The 27,922-nt window shown below is 44.9% G+C and overlaps 1 protein-coding gene across 1 annotated transcript; it reads left to right on the forward strand.

Annotated features, from left to right (window-relative positions):
• The first annotated feature begins 1,494 nt into the window (after positions 1–1,494).
• On the forward strand, positions 1,495–27,922 carry ZNF346 (zinc finger protein 346). Its single transcript, XM_029219017.1, has 7 exons — positions 1,495–1,703; positions 9,604–9,707; positions 10,263–10,355; positions 12,115–12,259; positions 16,254–16,487; positions 23,107–23,200; positions 25,551–27,922. The coding sequence occupies exons 1-7, from the start codon at positions 1,529–1,531 to the stop codon at positions 25,636–25,638; spliced, it is 933 nt and encodes a 310-aa protein (XP_029074850.1). The 5' UTR covers positions 1,495–1,528; the 3' UTR covers positions 25,639–27,922.

Raw genomic sequence — 27,922 nt, forward strand, 5'->3', positions numbered from 1 at the left:
TTCCAGTGGGGAAACAAACAATAAACAAGATAAAAAGCGAAGTACATACTATATCTGATAATAAGTGTTAAGGAGAAAAAAATAAATAAAGCAGTAAAGGAGGATATGAAGTGTGTTTGGAGGGGCATACAGAAATGCTAGACTGAGCCATGAGGCTATATGGGAGAAATACATTCCAGAAGGCCAGGGTAACTGGGACAGGAATGAAGGGATTGGAGGCTAACAAAATAGAGGATGACGTCAGGGAGGTTAAGAGAAGTCAGATTGTATAGGGCCCTGTTGGCTAACCCAAGGACTTTGTCTTTTACAAAGAGTAAGATAGGGGACCTCCCTGGTGGTGCAGTGGTTAAGAATCCGCCTGCTAATGCAGGGTACATGGGTTCGATCCCTGGTCCAGGGAGATCCCACATGCCACAGAGCAACTAAGCCCTTGTGCCACAACTACTGAGCCGGCGCTCTAGAGCTGGCGAGCCACAACTACTGAGCCCACAGGCCACAACTACTGAAGCCCACACACCTAGAGCCCATTCTCCACAACAAGAGAAGCCACCGAGGGCTTCCCTGGTGGCGCAGTGGTTAAGAATCCACCTGCCAATGCAGGGGACACTGGTCCGCGCCCTGGTCCGGGAAGAGCCCACATGCCGCGGAGCAACTAAGCCTGTGCGCCACAACTACTGAGCCTACAATCTACAGCCCACGAGCCACAACTACTGAAGCCCATATGCCTAGAGTCCGTGCTCCGCAACGAGAGACCACCTCAATGAGAAGCCCACGCACCGCAACGAAGAGTAGCCCCCCGCTCGCCACAACTAGAGAAAGCCCACGTGCAGCAACAAAGACCCAACGCAGCCAACAATAAATAAATTAAAAAAAAAAAAAAAAGAGTAAGATGGTAAAGTTTTGGAGAATCTGAGCACCGGGGTGTCATGATATGGCCTGTTATAAGAGGATCGCTGGGGCCGCTGTTTTGGGAATACCTTAAGGGTAAGCGAAGAGACCAGTAAGGATGCTACAATAACCACAGCCAAGACATAGTGGCTCCGGAAGACTGGGGAAGGAGCAGGTGCGGGGTTGGAAGATTAAATTTTGGCTTTTGACAGTTACTTTGGAGTGGAGTTTAGGGGGAGGTCTAGGCTGGGGGTCAGCAGCTGGAACTCAAATGGCAACAAATGTTGCCCTGCTAGTGAAATGAAGAAGATATTCCCACATAACAGAGCCTTCATGCGAAAGAAATGAGGTGTCAAATGCTGACCGGAGCAAGGTGAGAACCCTGAGCCAAGGACTGCACGAGCCTGTCCCGGAGGGAGGGGTATGCGGTGGAACCGGCGACCGACTTCCGAACCCACTGCACAAGCTCCGAAGTCCCAGCAGCGTCGACGAAAAAGCACGGCCAGGGTCAGAACCGCAACGCAGCCTGCAGTACTCAAACCTCGCGAGATTTGTTGGCCGGGCAAAGCTATCCTCCCACCCACATCTCGCGAGACCAAGGTTCATGAGCGGCTATAGCCGGTTAGGGTTTGTGGGGAAGATGGAGTATTCCGCGTTGGGCACCGCGGAGGCCGCGGACAGCGGCGCGGCCCGGCCGTACAACAACTCGGAGGAGCGGGAGGGCCGGGAACCCGACGGGCTGCGCTTCGACCGCGAGAGGGCGCGCCGCCTCTGGGAAGCAGTGTCCGGGGCCCAACCAGTGGGGAGGGAGGAAGGTGAGTCCGGGGACTTCAGAGGCAGGAAGACACTTGCCCGCCTGCTCCTTTCGCGGAGAGTGGCGGAAGCGCGGGGCGGGGACGCGGACCAACCCCCGGGTCTACGGTCACACCCTCTGGCGCCCGGCCCGCCCCCTGGCGTGATGCGACCCGGTACTCCCTGACTCGTGCACCTCACCAAGACCTGGGCGCGTTGTGCCAGCTCCCCTGAAAATCCTGGCTGTACGACACAAGAAGCGCGTGCAAATGGTCAAGGGCCTTCTCACGCTGTGGCCGCGTGGTTCTTTACCCCGCCTTACTCACCCGCGAGAGCTTACTTCTTCCTAAACTTGAGGACTGGAATCCTCCGGGCGTGCCGTCCACGCCGTTTCGGAGACCCTCAGAACCTTCCCCGCCAGCCTCGTAACCCCTTCACCATCCCAGTCTCCAGGTTCCCCCACCCCTAGTGTCTCTTGCCTCCCTTCTCTCATGCCCCACACTTCCGAGGGCTCTAGAAGGCCTTCTCCATACCTCAGTGTTCCTCCTGAACTTGGAGACTGAGCCCTGGCTTACCCCTGTTTCTTGGTGTCACCTGTTTCCACCACTTGAATCCCTTTTCTAATGTGGGAGCCAGAAGCCCGAGAGCCTGGCCGGGTATACTATGGCTCCAGCTTGTATCCCACGCTTGACCCAAGGTTGTGGAGAACAGGATATACAAGACTGTCTAGGGGGGCACTTCTGGGCTGAAGCTTCCCAGCTTGTTCTGCACTTGACCTAGCCCTGGGTAAGATGGAGATAGAAAGAGGAGGATGGAAAGAGCTGCTCTGACCCCGTTTTGTGACCCCTTTCACAGTCCTTAGCAGAGCTAGCTGCTTAACTCTAACCCAGAAGTACACAAACTGGGCTTTTGTGGTAATCCTGTCAGGTAATCTGCAGGGAAATCAGATTTCTCTAAAGGTTTGTTTGCTTGCTGAGCAGACTAATCTTGGAAAGTTAATATGTTGCTTGTGAACTGATTGTCCTGGGATAAAATGGAATTTTTGACCACATCCAAGGAAGATATGTTTAAATTTGGGGTGGTATACATACCTATACCCTGATGTATACTTCTCCAATTTAAAAACTAGTCTAGTCTGACTCCTAAATTAATAAGAGGCTCCTATCCCCCTCACTCTCATACTTTCAAACTTGTTTGGCACAAAGTTGCCTCTCCTCCACCCTCCACCGCCTGCAATTTTCCTTTCATTAATTTGACCAACATTCACTGACGCCTGCTCTGTTCCCAGGATTGGCTGGGCATCAGAGCTACAGAGTTGAGAATAATACTGGCCTTGCCCTGGAGGGGCTTGTAGTCTAATCCAGGAAGCAGACACCAAGACACTTGCAGTATAATGTAGTGGGTGCAGTGAAGTGGGAAGTCTAAGAGTTGAGGGTACACAAAGATGAAGCGCCCTTTGTCCTCAGGGGATACAGAAGGCATGCCTTGGACATTGAAGCAGAGAACACAGCAGCTGTGCTCTGGGAAGTGAACTGTTTATGTGTGTATGAAAGCCCACAGTCATTTAGAACCCAGTTCACTTCCCTGCTCTCCTCACTTTGTCCAATAATTTATTTGAGGTCTAGGTAGATACCTATAACACCAAGTCCTACTCACGTTGGTTTTTTATTTTCTCTTAGTTATAATTTTTGTTTTCTCATTGAGTTATAATTTACATACCATAAAATTCACCCATTGTAACTGTAAAATTCAATTAATTGTAGTAAAAGTATAGAGTTGTATAGCCCTAGTCCAGTTTAGAATATTTCCATCACTCCAATTTGTGCTCCTTTACATTAAATCCCCACTCTTACCTCCTGCCCTCGGCAACCACAAATCTGTTTTCTGTCTCTATAAATTTGCCTTTTCTGGACCTTTCAGTAAATGGAATCCTATAATATATAGTCTTTTTCATTTGGCTTCTCTCACTCAGCATGTTTTTGAGGTTCAGCCAAATTGTAGTGTGTATTAATACGTCATTCCTTTTTATTGCTGAATAGAATTCCATTGTATAAATCTTGCTTTTTTTATTCTCTAATAATCTCTGCCTTTTTTTTTTTTTTTTTTTGCGGTATGTGGGCCTCTCACTGTTGTGGCCTCTCCCGTTGCGAAGCACAGGCTCCGGACGCGCAGGCTCAGCAGCCGTGGCTCACAGGCCTAGCCGCTCCGCAGCATGTGGGATCTTCCCAGACTGGGGCACGAACCCGTGTCCCCTGCATCGGCAGGCGGACTCTCAACCACTGCGCCACCTGGGAAGCCCAATCTCTGCCTTTTGAGTGGGCTGTTTAAACTATTGACATTTAATTTAGTTGTTGATATGGCTAGACTTACTGTCCCTACTTCATGAACCTATGAAAATCAGCCCTCTATGTCACATTCTAGATCTCTCAGCCTCTGCCCCATATCCCTTCTGATTGTCTGTCTACAATATGGATACAAAATAAATCCTGCCAATCAGATGCCTTCTCGTAAGATTTGGAAGGCAGAAATGCAGTGAAGATCATATTTCTACAGCTATTGTTACTGTCAAGAAAGGTCGTGGAACTATAAGATCTTCTTACATCAGTGTTCCAGCATCCATTCTCCAGCTTCATATGTTAAGAGGCATGTTCAATGACAATGGAAGCTTCTTACTTCCAGCAAGGCTGCAGTGGAGGCCTCAGAGATTATAGCTCACCTGTTGGAACAGTTATGCATTGTTCCTAGAGACATTTCTGGAAGGCTCAACCTAGTACCTTCAGCCTTTCCAATGATTTTCTAAGCACCTAATTTCCTGTATCAAACCTGTCCCCTCTGGTAATTGGTAATTGGATTAGAGTTGTATGTGGATATCTGGGAAACAGGGATTCACATTCAGGCCACCTTCTCAGAATTCTGATAATTCATGTAAGTTCTTTTTCCCTCTGTGGACCTTAGCTTCCTGCAACCTCATGAATCTCTCACAGATTTTGTGAGTCAGAAATTCAAGAAAGGTTTGGCTGGACAGTTCTGACTCAAGGTCTCTTATGCAGTTGCAGTCAGGTAGTGGCTAGAGCTGAAACAGCAGTGGGATGGAACTTCTGGAGGCTGGCCGGGCATCTCTTTTTTCACATAGTCTCAGGGTCTCTCCATGTGATTTCATGCATGGAATAGTTAAGGCTTCCTCACAGCTTGGAAGAAAATCGCTTACATGGTAACTGAAGACTTTAAGAGCAAATATTCCCAATTTGGTTCATTTTTATAATTTCTATCTTGCATGTGTCTATATGTTGCTTAGTAGTCAACCAGTGATTCATTGAACACCTGGAGCCAGTAAAGGCCTCGGTTGGATCTGTAGGTAGGTAGGAAATTACATTCAAAGTTCAGGCCATTTTAAAGTCAGCCTTGGCTTTTACTTTCTGTCAGGGCCTTTTGCATCTCTTCTGTGCATGTGTACAACCTCAGAGTTGGCCAGGAGTATGTGGCTAACTTGGGCCCTCTTAGGTCCCCACTGCCACACAGTCTCAGCCACAAACATGACACAGCAAAGGCTATAGTAGAGCCTTTGGCCTTTCCTCCTCACCTACCTCTGAGACCATCACTTCCACCAATATTATCACTAGATAGGGGCGTTGCCCACCACTCCAAATCAAGTGATTTCCTCTTCCACAGGGAAGCTATTGGTTCTCACATCCTACCTCTTCCTGGTAGAACCTCTGCACTGACTGAGTGTGGGAGGGGATGAGAGCAGTCCCACAATACCGCTCCTCTCACCCGAAGTTCAGCAGATGTACAAGCATAAGTGCTTCCCAGATTGTTAAGTGCCTTTGGTCAATTTCCAGGGTACTGAAGGGATTGTTTTTGTCAGTTTTGTTCAGTGTTTTAGTTGCCTTGGGTGAAGAGGATCTCCTCACTCTGCTATAGCCAAAGTCCCACCTCATACTCATTTTATATTCAACTACACTTCCTCTGCCTGACTTCTAAATTTGGAGGGTCCAAGACTCAGTCCCAGGAGTCTCAATTTGTATCCCCAGCTCTGACCTTTCCCTCAAGCTCTAGGCCTGAATGTCTAGCTGACTACTTGATATCTCTACCCATGTATGTGATAGACCACTCATGTTTAATATAGCTGAAGGAAACGTCTTTAATTTCTCCTCCAAGGCTGTCTTCCTCCAGTTCTCATCTGTTAGTTTCTCAAATTCAAAACCTAGGAGTTAACCTTGAATGCTCTCCTACTTCACCCCCTACATCCAATCAAAGAAATTGGATGTCAGATCTACTTCTAGAACATAATTCCAAATCCATCCACTTTTCTCATCTCCATTGACAACCTGCCTAGTCCACATTTCTATCATCTATTGCCTAGAAGACTGCAACAGCCTCTTCCCTGTTCTTCCTGTTTCCATTCCTATTCCCATACAATCTGCTGACACAACGAATAGACTAATCTTTTCAAAACATAAGCCATATCTTGTCACCTCTCATTACACTAAGAATAAAATCTGTAGTTCATACCATGGTTTATGAGGCCTTATACTCATTCCACATGATCTGGTAGGCCTCAAACTCTCTTCAACTTTATTTCCTACCACTATTCTCTCATTCACCATACTCTATCCACACTGTCCTTCTCTTCATTCCTTGCATATGCCAAACTCATCCCTGCCTCAGAGACTTGACAGTGTCTCAGGCTGGAACAGTTTCCCCCAGACCTTCTTGTGGCTAACACCTCCCTAGCATGGTCTTCACTGACTATACTGCCCCAACATTCTCTACCACTTACTTTGTTTGCTTGTTTTCATAATATTTCTCACTCTCTGTCACTATCTTGCTTATTTATTTACTTTGTACTCTCTCTTATTTGTTGACATGGCCCCAGCACTAAACCCATTGCTGGCACGTAGAAGGCATTCTGAATACATAATTGTGAACTGTGTGAATGTATTCTCTGAGGCCAAAGAGGTGTATTTCATTTATTCAGCAGGTATTCACCAAGCCCCTCCTGTGGGTTAGGGATTTTATTTTTAATTTATTTTATTGAAGTATAGTTGATTTACAATGTGTTAATTTCTGCTGTATAGCAAAGTGATTCAGTTTCATATATATACATACATATACATGTATATTCTTTTTCATATTCTTTTCTATTATGGTTTATCACAGTATATTAAATATACTTCCCTGTGCTATACAGTAGGACCTTGTTGTTTAATCCATTCTATATATGATAGTTTGCATCTACTAATCCCAAACTCCCAATCCATCCCTCTCCCACCTCCCCCTTGGCAATGATGAGTCTGTTCTCTATGTCTGTGAGTCTGTTTCTGTTTTGTAGATAAGTTCATTTGTGTCATATGTTAGATTCCACATATAAGTGATATATGGTGTTTGTCTTTCTCTTTCTGACTTCACTTAGTATGATAATCTCTAGGTCCATCCGTGTTGCTGCAAATTACATTATTTCATTCTTTTTTATGGCTGAGTAGTATTCCATTGTATATATGTACCACATCTTCTTTATCCATTCATCTATCAATGAACATTTAGGTTGTTTCCATGTCATGGCTATTGTGAATAGTGCTGCTATGAACATAGGGGTGCATGTATCTTTTTGAATTATAGTTTTGGCTGGATATATGCCCAGGAGTGGGATTGCTGGATCATATGGCAACTCTATTTTTAGTTTTTTGAGGAACCTCCATACTGTTTTCCACAGTGGCTGCACCAATTTACATTCCCACCAACAGCATAGGAGGGTTCCCTTTTCTCCATACCGTCTCCAGCATTTGTTATTTGTAGACTTTTTAATGATGGCCATTCTGGGTCAGGCATTTTATTAGATACTGGGTATACAAAGTCATAAGTGACATGGTCCTTGCCCTGTTTAGTCTTTGGGAGTCAGATTCTGAATATCCTTGAAAGGAAACCCCGTTTCCTTTAATAAAACAAAATCCATCATCTCCATGCGAGGAGAGAATGGCTGGATCCTGACTCCTGGGTAGCATTTTCCCTTTATGGGCTTTGCATTCTGAGGAACCTCTCACCCTCCCTTTTAAAGCTCTGGCCCAGATGTGTTCACAGACCCACTTCTGTTGATTTCTCTGAGCATGGCTGAGGCAGCCACAGTCTTTCACAAAAATTACCAAACACTGTAGGAGAAAAATAGGGAAATAAACAAAAGACCCTCAGGGTCAGAAATATAGCCAGACAACAGCCCTTCTTCCCAAAAGGGCAGGCATAAATAAATAAGCTTTATATCTTGTGGAGTAGGGAGAGGCACCTTAAAAGTTCCCCCCCAAGAACCTCCCTCCAGAGAATCTTGCCCACTTTTTGGTCCAGAGTAGAAGATAAAACACATGAATTTGCCGTCCCCTCACGTTTTCTAGATTCTACCCCTGCCTCAGATTGTCGATGTCATGATAGAACTCATGCCTTGTGTGAGATTTTACTCCCTCCTCAAAAAGTAAAGCTTTGTTTTCCAGGCCCAACAATTAAGCACAGGTTAATACTATAGATTCCTATGGTGTGGAACTTGTGTGACACATTAGGTAATTTTTTTTTTTGGCTGCATTGGGTCTTTGTTGCTGTGAGCAGGCTTTCTCTGGTTGCGGCGAGTGGTGGCTACTCTTCGTTGCAGTGCACGGGCTTCTCATTGCGGTAACTTCTCTTGTTGCGCAACACAGGCTCTAAGCATGCAGGCTTCAGTAGTTGTGGCTCGTGGGCTCAGTAGTTGGGGTGCACGGGCTTAGTTGCTCCGTGGCATGCGGGATCTTCCCGGACCAGGGCTCGAACCTGTGTCCCGTGCACTGGCAGGCGGATTCTTAACCACTGCGCCACCAGGGAAGTCCCTTCTCACTGTTCTTGATCTGATTTTGAAATATCTAAAATTGCCTAACGGAATTCCATTTTGGCTGGCTCAGCTTTAACCTTGTTCCCAGAAGCATCTTTTCCCTTCCCGTCTTCCTCCACATGAAAGCGAAGGTTCTCCAGCAGGATGACAGACCCAGCAGCTAGGTCAACACAAGCTTTCTAGTCCTTCAAGAACAAAACATCCTTGCCCAGCAGAGATTTGAGTTCTACAGCAACTGGCTGCAGGGAGTACTTGTCAGGCATGGGGACACCATCAGTCCAGCCCAGATGGCTCATAAGAACAACTGACTTGGCTCCAGTGTCCAAGCAGAATTTGATGCTTGGAACGGCAGCCTTGATCCTCTGGTTGTTTGTTATCTTGTTGTTCTTCCTAGGAACATTGAAGTCCACTCTCATGATGACCCGCTACCCCTTCACGTCCAGCTTGTCCAGAGTCAGCTTGTTAGAAAGTGACATCTTGGCAATTCAGTGGCAACAAGAGGCCGGGGGAAGAGACTGGGGCAGTGACAGCAGCAGAGACTGCATTTGCCACTCTCTTAATGTTCTTTTTAGAGAGAACTGCAAGCCTCTCACACCAGTATCTGGCTAGAATTGTTTCATTTTTATTGTATTTATTTTTATTGGTATTTACTTAAGTTTATAATTTAAAGATTCCTTTGTAAAAGAATTTACTTAGTAAAGAAAGTTGGCATAGGGACTTCCCTGGTGGTCCAGTGGCCAAGACTCCACACTTCCACTGCAGGGGGCTTGGGTTCCATCCCTGGTCGGGGAACTAAGATCCCACATGCCATGTGGCACAGCCAAAAATAACTAAATAAATAATAATAATCATTTAAAAAGAAAGTTGGCGTACATAAAAGTATAAAGTAAGTTACAGGTGAGGTGGCACGAGAATATAGCGTGAGTCATGAAAGAAGTAGGGGAGGGGTGGCTGAGGTTTGCCGATTTAATAGTATGGCATTCCATTACTCAGTTCATGCGTTTGAGGCAGGGTTCAAAGACAGTGCTGTTGAGGCAGGTTTTTAACTCAAAGATTCTTTATTTTCCTCTCTGTAGTGGAACACATGATCCAGAAGAACCAGTGTCTCTTCACCAGCACCCAGTGTAAGGTTTGCTGCGCCTTGCTAATTTCTGAGTCCCAGAAGCTGGCACACTACCAGGTATGCCCTTGTACCTTTAGTACTGCTTTATTTTTCCAGACCCGGTGTCAAACCCTCACTTCTCCCTGGCTTGTGCAGTGAATTCCTTTTTAGCCACCCAGGTGTTGCCTCCATGCATGTTGGCTGTGACTTGAAGATTGACTTAATTTTTCTGAGTCTCATTTCTTCCATCCAAATCAGGATCATTATACTTACATGTTCCCATGCAGCTTGGTACAGTAGAAAGTACATGCTTTGGCTTTAAATAGACCTGTGTTTGAATCACATCTCTGCTATTCATCTTGGGCAAGAAACCTCACTATCTTCAGCCTCAGTTTCCTCATTTGTAAGATTGAGATGATGATAATTTTCTCATAAGTTATTGTGAAGATTAGATTTGACAGCATTTAAGTACTTTATACAGAGTAGGAACTCAATAAACTAGGTTTCTTCCCCCACCCTCTCCTCCTCAAAAGTGTCTGTGAGGATGAATCAGATGAAAATCTAGTGTTTTTGAGTGCCTTAGATATGAAATGGCATTTAGCTATCTTTGATCTTTTTCCTGGGTTCTTGCAGAGCAAAAAACATGCCAACAAAGTGAAGAGATACCTAGCAATCCATGGAATGGAGACATTAAAGGGGGACACGAAGAAGCTAGACTCAGATCAGGTAATACAGCTGCCATGTTGAGACTGCTCACTTCCTGATGAAGCCAGCAGGCAGGTTGGTGTGGTGGAAAGAACATGGGCTTTGAGTCAGACTGACTTGGCTTCAAATCCTGGCCCTGTCCTGTGATTTGGGCAAGTCTTATTACTTCTCTGAGCCTTGATTTCTTCCTCTATAATAATGAGGATGCTAATGTCAACTACCTTTCAGGATTTTTCCAAACTAAAATGAAGGAAGGTTTATTAAAGCACCCAACACAGAGCCTGGCACATAGTAGGGGCTCAGTAAATGGAGCCATTGTCAGTGGTTTGTTAGAGTAGGACAGCTGTCCATTCCCTACTCAAGAAGAAAAAGTGGAAGAAAGCCAGGTTGCTTGCTTTCTTGAGATCTGGGGGAAAGAGCTGAGTTCAATACTTGAATATTTGGAATAAACGAGTGGAATAAACACTTTTCCAGCATGTTTGCTTTTTGCCTTAGAAATACTGTGAGAATTATGCTGAAACAACCCCAGTCCCTCAGGTGTACCATTATTTTTGTTCCATAGCAGGCTGTGCAAATGTCATGGGATGAAAAGTCAGCAGACTAGGGCCCAATACTAGCTCTACAACTTAACTGGTTGGGTGACTTTGGACAGGTCACTTAACCTCTCTGTACTTCACCCATAAAATGGAGATAATAGTTCCTACCTCTTAAGGGTATTGTGAGGTAAAATTCCAATTCCTAGTGGATGCTCAATGAGTAAGAGCTTACACTACAAACTGTGCCTCCCTGTCATAGGGACCACAGGTTTGGAAGGGCCTTGCTTATCCCTTCTCCAAATTCACTGGCTCATCCCCTGGTTGCCCGTCTTGTGATTTAGAATCCAGAAAGACAAGATCAACTCTGTGACCCTGGGCAAGTCACTTCACCTCTTTATATATCTGATCCTTCTACTCTCGGAGTGGCCCAGTAGTTCTAATGAGATCATGGGCCCCTCCCCGTCCAACAAAGAGTTATCCAGCCCAAAATGACAATAGTACCAAGGTTGAAAAATGCTATATTAGAATGAATACTGTATTCAGAAATCAGACATAAGAGAGAGGCTGGGAACTCTTAATATAGACTTGAAGTACATTGTTTTCTAGCCTAATCATAATCATGAAATAAAACCCAATGATCTGCTTGTTCATCAAACCCTGAACATCTGCTGTGTGCCAGACTCCAGCAGAGTGCTAAGGACAGGAAACAAAGATGAATCCAACAGTCTTTGCCCAAATGTTGCACTTTAGTTCCCAGAAAAGTCTCCTAAGCTGTGACACTGTCAGTTTAGGGTGACAAGCGAGTGGTATGATAGAGGTCTATTTAATGCACTCCAGGAGTACAGAGGAAGAACAAGATTAGTTCTTCCTTCCTGGAATAATCACACAAAGTGGCTTGATAATTGTTTACTGAGTAATTTTCTTGAGTAAAAGTCTCTCAGAAGAGGTAATATTTAATCTGGGCCTTGAAGGCTAAGCAGACATATGCCAGGCAGTAAAGAAAGGAAGATCATTCTAGGCAGCAGGAATGGCCCAAGTAAAACAAGGAAGTAGCAGAGAACAAAATGGGGAATGGTGAGTAGAGCATGGGATGAAGTAGCTGGAAAAGAATCCAGAAAGGTAGGTTGGGGTTAGTGTGTGAAGGGGGCCTTGAATGCTCATTCTCCTATGGGCAGTGGGGAACCAGTGAAGATTTTCTGGCCGGGCAGTGGCGTGATCAGACCTGTGTTCTTTCTCCTAACCAGAAGAGCAGCAGAAGCAAAGACAAGAACCAGTGCTGCCCCATCTGTAACATGACCTTTTCCTCCCCTGTCGTGGCCCAGTCGCACTACCTGGGGAAGACCCACGCAAAGAACTTAAAGCTGAAGCAGCAATCCACTAAGGTGGAAGGTACTGGTTTTCCTGAGTGGTGCTATGTATCGGGACCCCTCCCGTCCTCAAGGCACCAATGCCAGGTGCTCCCAGAAATGCTCACTGGGGCCACAGACTTGAAGAGGTTGAACTGCTTTTGAGAGCCCTTAAAAATATCAAAGTAGACCCAGCTTCAGTGAAATGCATCCTTGGAGTTGTACTCACCTAACCTCCCTTTCTTTGGTTACATCAGTTTTTCTCTATAGAAGCTTCTTAGCCCTGAGCTTTTGTCCTTAAAAATAATTATAAGTCAGGAGTGCCAAAGTCCTCCAGGTTATGCACACCAGGAGAGCATTCCATCTCCTGCCTCTCTCACTTAGATTTTTCCCTCCTAGCATTCACCTGCCCTGTTGCCATGCATTCCAAGTTAAAAAGCTAAATCCTTGTCTTTTTCGTGTGCTCAGGTTATGCCCTGCTCACTTTAATCCTCAAAGCTGCCTGTTCTCCTCAAGACAGGGACTTGCCTTTCGAAGCTGAATACTTCAGTGCTGCCACTACTGCCCAGCAAACTGTATTTGCAACTGCCATGAATTCATTCCCAGTGCAGTGACTTCTAAAATAGCCCCCTTTATCTTGTCGCTACTGGGGCTCAGCCTTCACTTTCATCTCATTAACTAATGACTTTCTGGGATTTTAAACCTCTGCTAACTGCAGTTAGTCAAAACTGAAAGTTCTTTGATCTTTATTTTATTTTTTTCTTGGTAATTTTTGCTTCTATCTTTATTTTGGACCAAGAAGTAGACTATACTATCTATAATACTTGTCCTTTTTTGAATTGCTGTATTATAAAAACAAGACAGTGATGTTTTGGAAGACTTTGAAGAGAGGGTAAAAAAATCACTCATAATTATACTCTCTTATTACACCCCAATCTAGTATTCCTGCTATGAAACAAGAGATAAAGTCATGGATGCCCAAGTTTAAATCCTGCCACTGCTATTTACCATCTGTATGACTGAACTTCTTTGTGCCTGAGTTTTCTCACCTATAAAATGTTGATAATACTACTTCATAGGTTTTGAGGATGAAATAAGGTATACAAGGAACCTAGGATATAATAAATGCTCAGTAAAGGACAATTCTCTTTTTTTTTGGCCAAGTGGCCTGCAGGATCTTAGTTCCCCGACCAGGGATTGAACCCTGGCCCTGGTAGTGAAAGTGCCAAGTCCTAATCACTGGACTGCCAGGGAATTCCCGACAGTTCCTATTGTTAGTATTATCACCATCATCAAGATAGCCAGTGAATGGAATCCCCACATAAAATGCAGTAGTTGATCAGGCATCCACCACCTGGAGCACGTCACTGGCTTTGCTTATGGTTTGTTCGTCATTAAGTTATACTAGTACTAATTGCTTTTGTTTAAAGTCAGTGTTGGTACCATTTATGGTACCAAAAAGATTAAACATTAGACCAAGGGAAATTAGCTTAAGAACAGAACTTTATATGGTCACTTATCTTTAGGTTTATATGAGCTTAACTTTCTATGAATGGGAAAATTCCCTGGAATATGCCCGGTCCAAAGATTCCATATTCAAGGGTTTATGTTTTGTATTTACTTTTGGCCCTTGCCACATAACAGGTATGTTTTTATATAGTTATAATCATAGTGCATGTACCATTTGTATCCTGCTTTAACTTTTAATTTTGTAGTTTAAGCACATTTCCATGTTATTACATGAGTTTATAACTATATTTCTGAAATTAAACATTTTTCTAATGTAAAAGTAATACAAGCATGTTGTAGAAAATATGGAAAATATAGATAAATGGAAAGAAAAATACTCATAATTTTACCATTCAAAGATAACCACTGTTAACATTTTGGAGTACTGTTTCTCCTATAATCTTTTGTTATGTGTATGTGTGTATATCTGTGCGTATATGTGTTTTATGTATGTCTAGATTATGTACATAAACGTAAAATACTTTAACCTTATTGTTTTTATAAAAATAACGCATACTCATTATTGTTATTTCTAGTTCAAACAATGCAAAAGGTACAAAGAGGAAAGTAAAATACCACCCAAATCCTGCCACCAAGAGAGAAACACTGTTAATATGTTGGTAACATTTCAAAATACCAGTATACACATATAGATTGCACGTTATGTCTTTTAATAATGACATGATCGTATCATGTGTATAATTTTCTTTTATGCTCTTTTCACTTAATATAACATTTGTATTTCCCCATGTTATTAAAAACTTTTTCATAAACATTTTTAGTGACAATATCCCATCACAGCACATTTATTTAACCAGTCCTCTAATGGTGAACATTTACGTTTTCCCCCTCACCTTTATTAATGTTTGTAAATAACACTACAGCAAACATTCCTGTAGAATTCTCTTTCCATATTTCAAGTTGTTTCCTGAGAGAAGACTCCTGTAGCTCTCATTTTTACTGGATGTCTATTAAGTGGTTCCTCCAACTTTACTTAACCATTCACCTCTGATGCTTCTCTCCAGTATCTTTTAAAGAAAGACCCTTATGTTTCAGTGGTCATGATTATTTCTTTTCTGATGTCAAGAATCTACATTCATTGTAGAAAAGTTGGAAAAGACTGAAAAGCACACTTTTACTCAATGCTTTTGGTCTTTTTTCCACACATCACCAGTATGGTTTTTGTTGTTTTACAGAACCGAGGACATAAGAACCAGTTTGCTGTATAACCTGCTTTTTTTTTTTTAACTCAACACCACATACTGAATATTTTCTAATATTATTGAATATTCTACAACATGTACCTTACTTTTCCAGTGACTTGCTGAAACAATGGCTAAGGAAAATCAAATAGCCAGGGAAATTGAGATTTCCTATACTGGAAAACCATTGTGGGAAAAGCCAGCAAGTTACTTCTGGCTTGTTGAAAATCCTCAAAACTTCCCCCATTGAAGTAGTACAGAGATGAAAGAACATCTGTCAGTGAGTGCTGCTGAGCCCCACCTCTCCTCCACCATTGGTGGGGGTTCTAGACCACATTTTTAAAGCAGTGGTTACTAGATTGACACCATTCCAGCCACGTGGACTCATTAGTGAGTCATGACATCCACTTTATAAAGCAGCAGTGCAGCCTGCAGTCAGCATCAGGACATTTGTTGGCCCACGGGAGGCTTACATATATGCCCATACCAGGCTCTGATTAACTGAATTCATGGACCACAGCCAGGGATGTTTTCTGAAGGTGAACGCATGGACTGTAGCCTTCAGATCTCCCTGCCGCGCTCTGGCAGCCTGGCATAGAGGAGAGGGCATGGTCTTTAGGGTCACACAGGCCTGTATTCACTCATTAGCTGGGTGATCTTGGGTAAGTCATTTCACCCATCTGAGCCTCGGTTTTTCTCTGTATTGTGGCAAAATGACACCTACCTCATGGCATAGTTCTGAGGACCAAAAGAGAAAATATATATACAAATCTCATAACTAAATGTCAATGTCATCCTCCGCTCCCCCACTCAGCCTAGAAGGCAGTGTAGCCTAAAAGGCCCCCCTAGTATAGTGCCTTTTCTAAATGACCCTCCAGGCCCTCAGGCCCTTTCTACATCTGTGCATTGACTTCCAAATCTATAACTGGGATACTTTGAGGATGGGAGCAAAACACCCAAACTTCTTGTCCCATTTGCTGTGAAGTTCTGGGGAATTCTGAGGGATGAGAAGATTGCAAGCATGTACATATCTAATCTGTTGTAATTTGGCAACTTGATAGTAGATGTGCAGATCCCTCTCTAAATATAAGAAAATCAGGATTCATGTGCCTGAAGTAGTTAAAGCTGCCGAACAAAGTAGGCGGTCTTTGGGCTCCCCATATCTTCTCAATTAGAGAAGATTTTCACTGTGTGATTCACACAGGCAGTGCCACACCTGCAGGTGTGATTAACTAGTGACCCAGCCTTTCTTTGCATTCAGCATACGCGAAAACCTGGCACCTTCTGGGTTTTTTCATTGTTTCTGTTTGAACTCTCTCACCGCAGCTCTGTCGAAACGCCTTACAAACCCTTTCCTTGTGGCCTCCACCTTAGCCTTGCACCAGAATAGAGAGATGATAGACCCAGACAAGTTCTGCAGCCTCTGCCACGCGACTTTCAATGACCCTGTCATGGCTCAGCAACATTATATGGGCAAGAAACACAGGAAACAGGAGACCAAGCTCAAACTTATGGCACACTACGGGCGGCTGGCCGACCCTGCTGTCACGGACTCATCAGGTAAGGGGCTCAGCTCACACCCAGAGCTGGATCGGGGCTTGACTGCTGGGGTTCCCTGGACCACCAAGGCTATGCTTTTCCTCCTTAGGTCTTCTGAAGCAGGCACTGCAAACTCAAATGCCTGCAGAGGCTGGACAGGAAATTTCAATATGTGAAAGAGCCAGTAGGGGATATGATCAGCTGAGGGTATGTGCCTCTCCTAGACAGCTCCAGCCAGTTGTTACCATATCTTCCAGTTTTTCAAAAGAATCTAGAAGCCAGATTTGAATAAGAATTCTCCTGATTTTTAAATGTGCAACTAAATTTTTAAAAGTTTAAACCGTATGTGAGTCAAACCTGCCTGCAAGCCAGATTTGGGGCAAGGGCCACCAATCTGCAACCTCTGATTTAAACTCCCTGTCATCCACATTTCTTGTGTGAGGGCCTCAGCAGCCTCTGCCAGATTTTATAATGTCCTCAGAATCCCTCGTCTCCCAGCAGCTAAGGCCCACCTGTGTCCCTGGGATAGAGTGTTGAAGGAGACCACTCTGACTCAGAACATTAGCTACTGCCCTGACCTCCAGATACCAGTCAGCATCACAAGAGTGAGCATTCATAAAAAGTTAGGAGCCCTTCCCGTCACAGTAACTACTCACAGCTTATAGTAAGGGTGGGGAGGGGGAGGTTATTATTTTTTCTTTCAGTCAGCAAATATTTATTGAAAACCTGCTGCATTCCCTCATTGGGGTATAGTAGTGACCAAATCTGATACAGTCTCTGTCTTGTGGAGCCCACTTAAGCATTGGTGTGTGTCCCCAGGGCTTCTTCCCCAGGCCATGGAGATGCAGCACCAGACAGAGAGCACCATGGCATCCAGGTACAAGGAAGCTCTTGCTCAGAGCCGTCTGTGCTCTTCCCACAATCCTGGAGAGGTGAACACCCAGATGCCATAGATGTTCCAGACCACATATGGGCAAGGGGAACAATCATGCCTCTCTAACAACCCCCCAAACCCCAAAGCACCATACAACACAGGCCGTCCTTGGGCAATACTGACTGATGAGAAGGTGCAAAGTGGTGGCTATGCAGTAAGGGGGAGATTCCTTTAGCAGGGTGCCAAGGATCGCCTTTCCAAAGCCTTTGAAAGACCCTCTTTTAGAAACCTCTTCAAAATCAGAAAGGAATGACTAATGTTTATTTACTGGTCCTACATATAGGTAGTGCCTTTCCCTTTAACAGGATCAATTCCATATGCTGAGGCATCTGGAAACTTCAGAACCAAGCTCCTCAGAGCCCTGCTTCACGACATAGCATCCAGCTAGCACAACCCAGTGTTCTCTTGCAGCTAACCCTCTTTTGCTCCAGTTCCTGCCCCAGCTTTACTTGGTCCTGCCCTGGTCGTTCCCTCATTATCTCTTTTCCACTGGCAGGACTGAGGCACTGCAGTGTTTCAGGCTGCTTATCTTAACTTGTATCCATTCTTTTCTTTTATCTCGAGCCAAAGCCTCCTTCTTGTATTTACCCTCCTCCATTTGTCTAAGCTAAATTACCATATTTAATCCTAGAACTGTATCCTGGATCCTTTTTTCTGGCTTAAATCATTTGACTTCATTACAGATCAACTAAATTCTTTCATGAAAATCTAGGTGCGGGGAAAGGGTATCACATCCTACTTTGATATTAATATATACATTATAATTTGATCCCCACAGCATTCCTATAAAATAGTTGTGATTTTCCCACTTTACAAATAAAGAAGATGAGACTCAGAGTGACTGGCTCAGGTCATACAGCTGATATGACCTGATGTTAATAAGTGACAGCATCAGTAGGGGTCTGTAGCTCTGTCTGGTTCCAAAACGTACACTCCTTCTCCCTGCCTTCAGTTCTGAGTGTACTTGGCTGTAGGCTCTCCGAGTCCTGGATGTCAGCAGAGACACTGAGCTCTCTCTGACCCCCTTCTTACAAAGGTGGGATGTTGACCTAGGGTATGCAAGCAGTGACTTCTGCTGACAGGGGTTCTGCCCTAGCAAAGGATTTAGGTTGTTAGCAGCTTGGCTTTTCCCTGCTGGCTTCAGTCGACCCTTGTTCATTTGTTCTTTCAGACAGTCAGTCATCCTGCACTTACCAATGGCTGCTGTAGTCCAGGCCTTAGGCTAGATGCTCTCACACTTAATTACCTGACTTAATCCACACAACAACTCTGTTGTGCACATTTGATTATCACCATTTCACAAATGAGGACATTAGGATCAGAAAGATGAAATGATTTGTTCTGGGTCCCACACTAGGCTGTGGCAGCCAGCATTGAAACCCAAGTCAGGGTTCTGTGTTAGGTCCAGAGAATAGTTTCCATGGGGCTCCTGGCAAGTGTCTCATGACAAGTATGGGTCAAATGTGAGATGTATCTGATCCAGAGTGTCCAGATCTCTCCCGCCAGGGGTGGATGCAGCATCTACCAAGCAGATTAAACAAGTCTTGGAGTTTGCTTTATACTCCAAGCTCACGTTCCTCTCATTCTCTCAAGAATGTCAAAACTAAAACCTGCATATCATTCAGGTAGCCAAATCCTTCCAGCCGCCAGAGCTCTCAGCATCCCCTCTGGGTTACATAAACAAGACAGGTATTGTCCATATTCTTGTGGAGCTTAGAGTCTAGCAGAGAAAACAGGCATTGAGCAATGAACTACAAGTGTGGCAAGCTTTAGAAAAGGAAACAAACAGGATGCTATGAAGATAACTTAAGATGGGGGACCAGGGACAAGAGAGATAGTATGGGGCAACATGCTGCTGGGGAGATGAGCAAGTATCTAGTCATGGCATTGTGGGTCATGTTAGAGATTTGGACCTTTATCCTAAGAGCATTGGGAAGCTATTCACAGCTTCAGCATTATTAGATCATTCTAGTTACAAAGTGGAGAATGGCTTGCAATTAGGGAGGAAGGGTAGTGGAGAGAGACCAGCAGTGAGACTATTGCAATAATTCATACTGGAGAATATGGGAGGCTGGACTAAGATAGCAGTGGTAGAGGTAGACAGGAATAGATAGATTCAAGAGGTATGTAGGAAGTAGTATTGGCCATCCAGTGTGGGAGATGAAGGAAAGGGAACAGGCAAGGATGGTGCCCAGGTTTAGTCTGAAGCCATTAGGTGAATAACCAGGTTTTGGCAGCTTGAGTTTAAGATGCCCACGAGATATCAAAGTAGAGATGTTCAAGAGGCAATTGGATATATAGGTCTAGGCCTAAAAGAGAGGTCTGGGTTAGAGATATTGCCATTTTGGTAGGTCAGAAACTGTTAAATATTGGTAGTTTCATATGTTTTAAACTAATAAGTGGTCATTGAAGTCAGAGAAATGAAAGAGATCCCTTAGAGTTTAGAGAGAAAGGAGCAAAGGATCTAAGATTGAGCCCCCTGAAAATTCTGGCACATGCTACAAACCTGGATGAATCTTGAGGACATTCTGCACAGTGAAATAAGCCAGTCACAAAAAGACGAATCCTGTATGATTTCATTTGTATGAGATATCAAGAGTAATCACACTCACAGAAACAGAAAGAATGTGGTTTGCCAGGGATTAGGGGGAGGGAGAAATGGGGAGTCTAATGGGTGTAGGTTTTTAGTTTTACAAAATGACAGAGTTCTGGAGATTGGTTACACGACAATGTGAAGATACTTAACATGATGAAAACACAAATTTCTCTAACCCAGAACTGTCCTTTACAATTGCTGAATTGTACACTTAAAATGGATTAGATGGTAAATTTTCTGTTATTTGTATTCTACCACAATTTAAAATAATAAAAAGAAATTTAAAGAGAGAAAGAAAGAAAACCAAGATTGAGCCCTCTGGAACTGCCAGTATTAAATGGTGGAGGTCAAACATGAGACAGCAAAAGAAACTGAGAAGGAGCCACCAGAGAAGAAAAATCAAGAGTGCGGCATGCTGAAAGCCAAGGACGGGGAGACTTTGAAGAAGGAAGGAGTCACCAATTCTGTCAGGTGCTCTTGAGAGGTCAAATATGAAGAGGCCACATAAGCATTCATTTTGTCCATTAAATTCAGATACAGGGAAGCCTCCATTGGCCTCGGAAAGACTGCGTGTGTGTGCGTGTGTGTGTGTGTGTGTGAGTGTGTGTGTGTGTGTGTAGGGGGATAGGTTGCAAAGTAATTGAGAGACAAGGAAATGGAGAAGCAGTTGTAGACAGGGCTTTCAAAAGTCTTGGCAGTAAAGGGGAGGAGATACAGGTGCTTTTCCAAATAAACCAGATGTTTAAAAATCAACTCTAGTGACTTATACTTCATAAAATCACAGGGGTAAACCAGAGTATCAAACATGTAAAATGAAAATGGATTAGTGTGGGTACTGGACAAAGCTGGTTTTTTAGAAGCACCAATGAATTATTCACTTGCCCCAAATGATGATTTGAATCTAGCTTACAGATCAGTAAACTGTGTGCTGAGATGTACCTCGCACAGGAGAGTCCGGAGACCTGTGGTGCAGAGGGAAAAATGGGAGCTTCACAGACCAGAGGGCAAATCCCAGCTCTGACCCCAAGTCAACCACTTAACCTCCCTAAGCCTGTTTCCTGCTCTGAAAAATGGAGCTAATCACCTATCTTGCAGCACTATTGTAAAAATCCAAGGGCATAAGTATCCAGAATTTTGGCATGGTGCTTGGTGCTTAATAGATAAGAGTGGGCTGTTGTAATCTGGGCATCAGTGACCCTTAACTGGTAAGAGTGGGTGGTTGTCACCCCCACACCAGCTTCAGGTTCAACTCTGGACTTTGTGGGGAGGGTGATCCTGCTAGTCCATTATGCATCTTTTCCCTGTTAGTATTGAACCATTAATTCTGGCCTTCAGTGTCTAAAAAAAGACCTGAATTCTGATTGCAGTAATTTTCCCCTTAAATGCTTTAAAGGGATGTGTCTTCCAGGAAATACCTGAAGACACAAGAGAAACAGGTGTAGCTGGGAATGCCTGCTAGTTTATTGGATTAGAGGAGATCGTTGGTGTTCTCAGTAGCTGCAGCTGCCATGGAAGGCTGGTTAAAAGATACTCTCCACTTCTTTGCCAGCATCACGCATGGAACTCGTAAGAGTGATGATAAGCCAAAAGTTCACATTTGTTGGATACTTACTAGGTCCCAGTTGCTTTTATTTGAATCGTTACAATAACCTTATGAGGTTGATACTAGTATTAACCTCATTTTATAGGTAAGGAACCTAAGTCTCAGAGAAGCCCCACTTTTACAAATGAGGAAACCAAATCCCAGAGAGATTAAGTAACTGGCCTGTGGTCCTACAAGTAAGAAATGATAGAGCTGGGATTTGAACCTAGATGATCTCACTCCAGAGCTGTGAGACTTTAGGATGGCAGATGATTCAAAAGGTGTCAGAGGGGGGCTTCCCTGGTGGCGCGGTGGTTAGGAATCTGCCTGCTAATGCAGGGGACATGGGTTCAAGCCCTGGCCGGGGAGGATCCTACATGCCGCAGAGCAACTAAACCCATGCGCCACAACTACTGAGCCTGCGCTCTAGAGCCCGTGAGCCACAACTACGGAAGCCTGCGCGCCTAGAGCCCACGCTCCGCAACAAGAGCAACAAAGAGTAGACCCTGCTCGCCGCAACTAGAGAAAGCCCACGTGCAGCAACAAACACCCAATGCAGCCAAAAATAAATACATTTTTTTTTTTAAAAAAAGGTGTCAGAGGACTCTTGAAGTCATGTGTACAGTTGCCTGTCTCGTGCAGCTAGCACCTGGCATGCTGAATAAGTACAGCCTTGGCAGTCAGCCAAGCCTGCTTGCCATTTACTAACTCTGTGTTCTTGGACATGTAACCATGCCTTATTTTCCTCATCTATAAGAGAATAATGATAATCATTTTCACAGAATCATTATGAGCACCAATCAAAATTATATGAAGTGCATGGCCTATATCAGGCACTTGGTAAACAATGGCTGCTTTTTATTGTAAGTATGATGGTTGTGGTATAGTTGGTTTATTGTTGAGTAAAGCTGAGGATCAGAAAGGGGAAGGGATTTAGCCAAGGTCACGTGAATGCAGAGCCAGGAGTCCAGCCCCATATCTTGGTTCCTGGCCCATGCTCTCTCTGCTAGACCATGTGAAGAAAGGCCACTTTGTCACTGGAGCAGCCCTGGTAGTGAGACAGGGTGTCTGTGAGCCCCACGGTAGAGAGAGAGAGAGATTGATTTTGCTAACAGGCCTCATAAATTACTGTTACTGCAAGCCCAAAGAGAGTGGCACCTTCCCAGAGATCTCTCAGCTAAAGGCATCCTTAATGAGGCTACTTAGCACAGTCAAGGTGGAAAAGACCGTTACACCAAATGTCACCTCTTTGTTCTAGCAATCTTTTATTTACTCAACAGACAGCTACTCTGGACCAGGCTCAGTGCTGGGACTGAGGGCACAGAGGGGAACGAGGAGGTTCCCAGCCCCAGGCATACATGTGCCCCCTGAGCATTGAGGCCACTGGGATTCTTATCAGGGCCAATCACCTAACCTCACCCCACGCATCCATCCTCAGAAGGGCATTTGCACATGCTGTCGAAAGCAGCAGTCACCAGGTCCCTTCTTATTGGATAACTAAGCATCTTGACTTTTATGTGTGTTTCAGCCGGGAAGGGCTACGCCTGCAAGACATGTAAGATAGTGCTGAACTCCATAGAACAGTACCAAGCTCATGTCAGCGGCTTCAAACACAAGAACCAGTGAGTAATCATACTTTGAAATTCAAGAGCCTGCAGCAGGAGCTCAGGGCTTTGGAAGCAGAACAAAGCCAAGGTACTCCTTGGCTAAAAGGGAATCCTGGCAGTCTTTTCTGCCAGTCCACAGAAGCTCAATCCGTTAACAGAAAGTTCTTCTCCCATCAGCTTCTCCCCAGCCTTTAGACCTGTTGGGCTGAAGGTTTTAGTAGAAAAACATAAACAATTCCCTTGGTGGTCTCCTAGATTTTTTGGCTGTCAGCAGTCTGACTAGGGAAGCTCCCCTACCCCCACTCACCACTGGCCTGAAGACCTTAGTCTTCACTGCCATCAATTATGTGGCAAGAGCTCCCTCTACTGGTTATTACCAAATATGACCAGGTTCTTTCATCAAATATTGAACACCCTCTGAGCGGTAGCCAAGACAGACCCAGTCCCTACTCTTGTAACCTAACATTCTGATGGGAGGAGACAAACAGTAAGCATGTAAACAACCAATAATTACAAATTGTGATAAGTTCTTTGAAGGGACGAGATTAGCAGAGTCATCTGTTCATGATAATCTTGAAAATGACTAACGTTCTTTGTTTGAGCTCCTGGTCTGTTGCAGGCCACATGCCAAGCAAATTCTCTCAGGTAATCCTCACAACAATCCTGGGAAGAAGGGGTTACTACTCTGATTTTACAGATATGGCAACCACCGTTCAGAGTGGTATTATGAGGCAGAGCCATAGTTTACAGTGAGGCTTGTCTGGCTCACAGCATGCTGCTCCAGGGCATCATGCTGACAAGGGGGTTGTGGCGCCATATGATATAAACAGGTGAGGTCCTGCCGGGGAGGGCCCACATGGTTCTGTCCCTGCCTCTCAGAAGGGAACTGTGTAGTGTGGGCAGTGTGCCACAACATAACCTTCTGAGATAGGAATTATCCCCGTTTTACAGATGAGGAAACAGTTTCAGTCAGGCAAGTCTGCTAAAATGATTGCTTTGACTTTGGTGATTGGTTCTGCATTGCTTACAGAGCCGAATGAATAAAAGTGGTAGAAGTACAGAGTGTTGGGGTCAAAATATCCCTGGTCCTCTCTGCTCTGCCTGAAGTCTCCTCTCCCACACTGCAGCTTTATTGATAGATATGTCTTTAACTGGGAGGACTCTTGAGGCTCCTCTGAGATACGGACTTAAGACAAGCCCTAGAAACCTGGCCTGCATCTCACTCCTGTTTCAGCATACCTCCCTTGCAGCTTGGCTGGTGGCAATTTTGTCAGATAACGTGGAACCAGTCAGAGCCCTACCCTGGGACTACCCAGACTTGAAAATGCTAGTGTTGTTTACTGTTTTCTTCCTGCACTTCCCAGCTATGTGACCTTAGGTGAGTCAGTAAACCTCTTTGAGTCTCCAATTCCTTTTCTGTAAGATTATAGTACAATTTGTTGGACACCTAATTCAAGCTCGTTAATTTGCACCAGCAGCTCCAAATTAGGACCCCACACACACACTTTACAACCCAAGGAAACCGAATGTCAGGTAGATTAAGTAACTTTGCCCAAAATCTCATAGTTACTTGGAGTCAGACCCAGGATTCAAACCTCTGACTTCAAAGCCCATTCATTTTGCTCTGCTGTTTCCAAATGGAGCTCATTATCCTCACCTTATGGGATGATATAAGGGTTAGAGATAATATATGTGAAGTTCTAGTCCTGATAAGGGGAGCTGTTAGAGATAAGCTTTCACTCATTCAACAAAGATTTATTGTGTATCTATTATGTGCCAAGCCCTGTTTTGAGCACTGGGGCTACAGTAGGAACCAAGACTAATGCTGTTCCCTGATCCTTTGGATCCCCCTCTGGTGGTAGAAGCAGATCCTAAACAAATCCATAAACATATAAGACAATATCAGGTGGTGCTAGTGGGATAGTGATAGAAGAGCCACTTTACATTTCATTCCATGTGTTGGGGAGAATGGTCATTCTGTACCGTCCAGGTCCTGTAGGGCCCTGTAGGCAGAATAAATGATTTGGTATAGAGGAAACACATAGGCTGCAGTCCTGAATCTACCACACTTAAAAAAAACTTACTGTGAGCAGGTCACTTATACTTTCTGAACTTTAGTTTCCTCATAGGTAAAATGGGGGTGCTGGTCCCCCCCTTGCAGAATTAGCATGAGAATGAAATAGGATACTGGAAGCAAGACACCCGGCCTTGTGCCTAGCATGCAGTGGCCCTCAGTAAAGGAGAGCTGCCCTGCTTATTACTCCATGCCCTGGAAGAGCTGTACTACCGTTGGAATAAGCTACCTGGAATACCATCACAACCACTACAAACTAACCCTGTGCCTTTGTTCCTTCTCAAATTACAGGTCACCAAAAACAATGGCATCACCTCTGGGCCAGATTCCCATGCAAAGGCAACCCATTCATAAAGACTCAGCCACCTTGGAAAACTAGAGGTGTTTCTGTCCAGCACCCCAGGTTGAACCAGCCATGAGCCAACTTTCTGTGACTATGGTCAGCCCTTGGCTCCTTCTTCCTCCTTTCTTACACCTGGAGAATACACAGGCCTGAGGCAGGAGTGGACCACAGAGAGCGTCTGATTGGTCCAGGCAAATCCACCCCTGCTCCTCCCCTTTTTGGAACGGGCCCTGTAGGTCAGGATGAGGGAAGCAGAGATCTTGACAGGACTTGGGGTCTCCCAGAATGGTAGTTTGGAGGATGGCCTTTCCCCTTCCCCAGCTCCTCTGGGCTATATGTCATGAGGCCCCAGGCCTGTCTTTCCTTTGCAGGTCAGTTTTGGACCAGCCCCTGCAGCTGAAGAACTGAGCTCTCCCTGGGCTCTAGGTATCTCCAGTGAAACCTGGAGCTTTCACGCCAGACCTTGGCCTAGGCAGGAAAGGGCAGATGGAAGTGGCTGCCGCATGGAAACTTGGAGTTAATATGACATTCCCTCTCCCCCAAAAGAGTGCAAGCTTTCCTGAGCCTGGGATCAGATGCTGGCCAGTTATACAGATTTCTGCCGACTGTGAAGTCTCCTCCTAGAGCAATGACACAGTCCTGGCAGAGCATTGCTATTCCTCTTACCCCCCATTCTCCACAGTTCCTGAATGGTGCTAAGAATCTGCAGCAAGTGAGGACAAGCTAGAGCCGAAGGAGGCCTCAGTACCCAGTGGGATGGGTACTGGAAACCTCCAATAGAGGCCTTTCCCCTCCTCCATCAGAGGTGCTCTGACACAGGGTCATGTGGGAAGGTCCCCACATGCAAATTTCCTTGATGGTTTTGTACCCTTAAAAGGAAACTGCCTTGTGCCAGCCAGCTCAGAGGTTAATTGCTGCCCTTCAGCCCTGCTAGCCCTCTCCTTCCCCTTGTGCAGCAGACCATCTGCCCAGGTTGCTGTGGTGCTAGTCCTCCCCCATCATCCCCCAGGAGATTCTGGGGACCGAGGAGCAGGATGGGCCCCTAAGGGAAGAAAAGAGCTAGTGTAAGTTTCTGCAGTGAGGAAACAGACTTTTCCCTGACCCCACACCTAGATTTCTCTAACACTGCTGTGTTTTATGGCCTGGGACTTCACTGGGAGTGGACTTTACCTTGTAGCTTTCAAACAGGAATTCCAGGGAGAGTTACCATCTGAGGTCCCTCTTCACTGGGTCAAAGAAGCCTGCAGCTGCTCTCGTGATCTCCTCCCCACACTTCCTGTCCCTGCGCCTGTAAATGCCTTTATGTATCGTGTCGGGGGGGGGGGGTGCTTATGCTCTATCTCTTGGTCACTGAAGCATCTAAATAAACAATTTCTCCAATGAGCCAGACTACAACTTAACAGACCTGGGATTTGGATCTAGTATGTGTGTCTTTACCTTTACCCTCACCCTGCTCAGACTTCCCAGCACCCTAAATACTGATTTGAAGACTTGGGACAGAGACAGGCATCCAGTTGCTTGGCAGCTCTGTAGAAAACTTGCAGATGCCCTAAATTCAATACAAGCTCACCTGCTCATCCACCTCCCCCCTGTCCTGGAGGGCCTCATAGAGGTCTTTAGAAGGTTTAAGCTGGGAGTCTACTTTGTTCGAGATGCTCATGTGGCTGCTGTGTGGAGAAGGAATGCAGGGGAGCAGGAAAGGAGACAGACATACAGGGAGGCCAGAATGGCAGCTGTATCCAGGATGGCTCTCTCCAGGCTAACTCCTTCAGGGCAGAGACCTAGCCTCATTCATCTCCATTCCTCTAATGTACAAAGTGGTGTGTCACACAGTTTGTTGAATGAAAGAATGAATGAGGATGCATAAGAAGAGATGGCCTTTTCCCACTCAGCTAATACACAACAGTAGGTTTGTTCCATGGGACTTATCATAGCCCTGGTGATTCTTGGAAGAACCTTTTCCATGACCCAGAAATGAGCTGGGAAAGGAGTGCATGTGATGGAATCAGAAGCCCTTTGTACAACGTTTGTTCCAGACAGCCAAATTTGAGGAAGGTGCCCAGGCAGCCTCAGCTCCCATCCTTCACTCAGCAAGCCGTTCTTGGGCACCTGCTCTTCGCCAGCTGGGAAAGACCCTACACAGCTCTCAGCTTCTAAAGCCTAGACTGCCTTAGCAATTTCCCCAGAGTCCTTCTACCCCACCCAAGATGTCACAATCAGCCCCGTCTACCAGGCAAGGAAGTGAAGGACAGAGAGGTGAGTGAACTGCCATACTATGAGCCCTTGACCTGCAGGACCTCTTAGTCTAATTTTTTTTTTC

This window comes from Monodon monoceros, unplaced genomic scaffold, assembly GCF_005190385.1.
Source record: "Monodon monoceros isolate NGI ecotype Baffin Bay Population unplaced genomic scaffold, NGI_Narwhal_1 Super_Scaffold_12, whole genome shotgun sequence".
Taxonomy (NCBI): domain Eukaryota; kingdom Metazoa; phylum Chordata; class Mammalia; order Artiodactyla; family Monodontidae; genus Monodon; species Monodon monoceros.

Coding starts and splice junctions, on each gene's coding strand:
- ZNF346 (XM_029219017.1), top strand. CDS start 1,529: ATGGAGTATTCCGCGTTGGGCACCGCGGAGGCCGCGGACAGCGGCGCG. Junction 12,260..16,253: donor GCAATCCACTAAGGTGGAAG/GTACTGGTTTTC, acceptor CTCTCACCGCAG/CTCTGTCGAAACGCCTTACA. Junction 23,201..25,550: donor GGCTTCAAACACAAGAACCA/GTGAGTAATCAT, acceptor CTCAAATTACAG/GTCACCAAAAACAATGGCAT.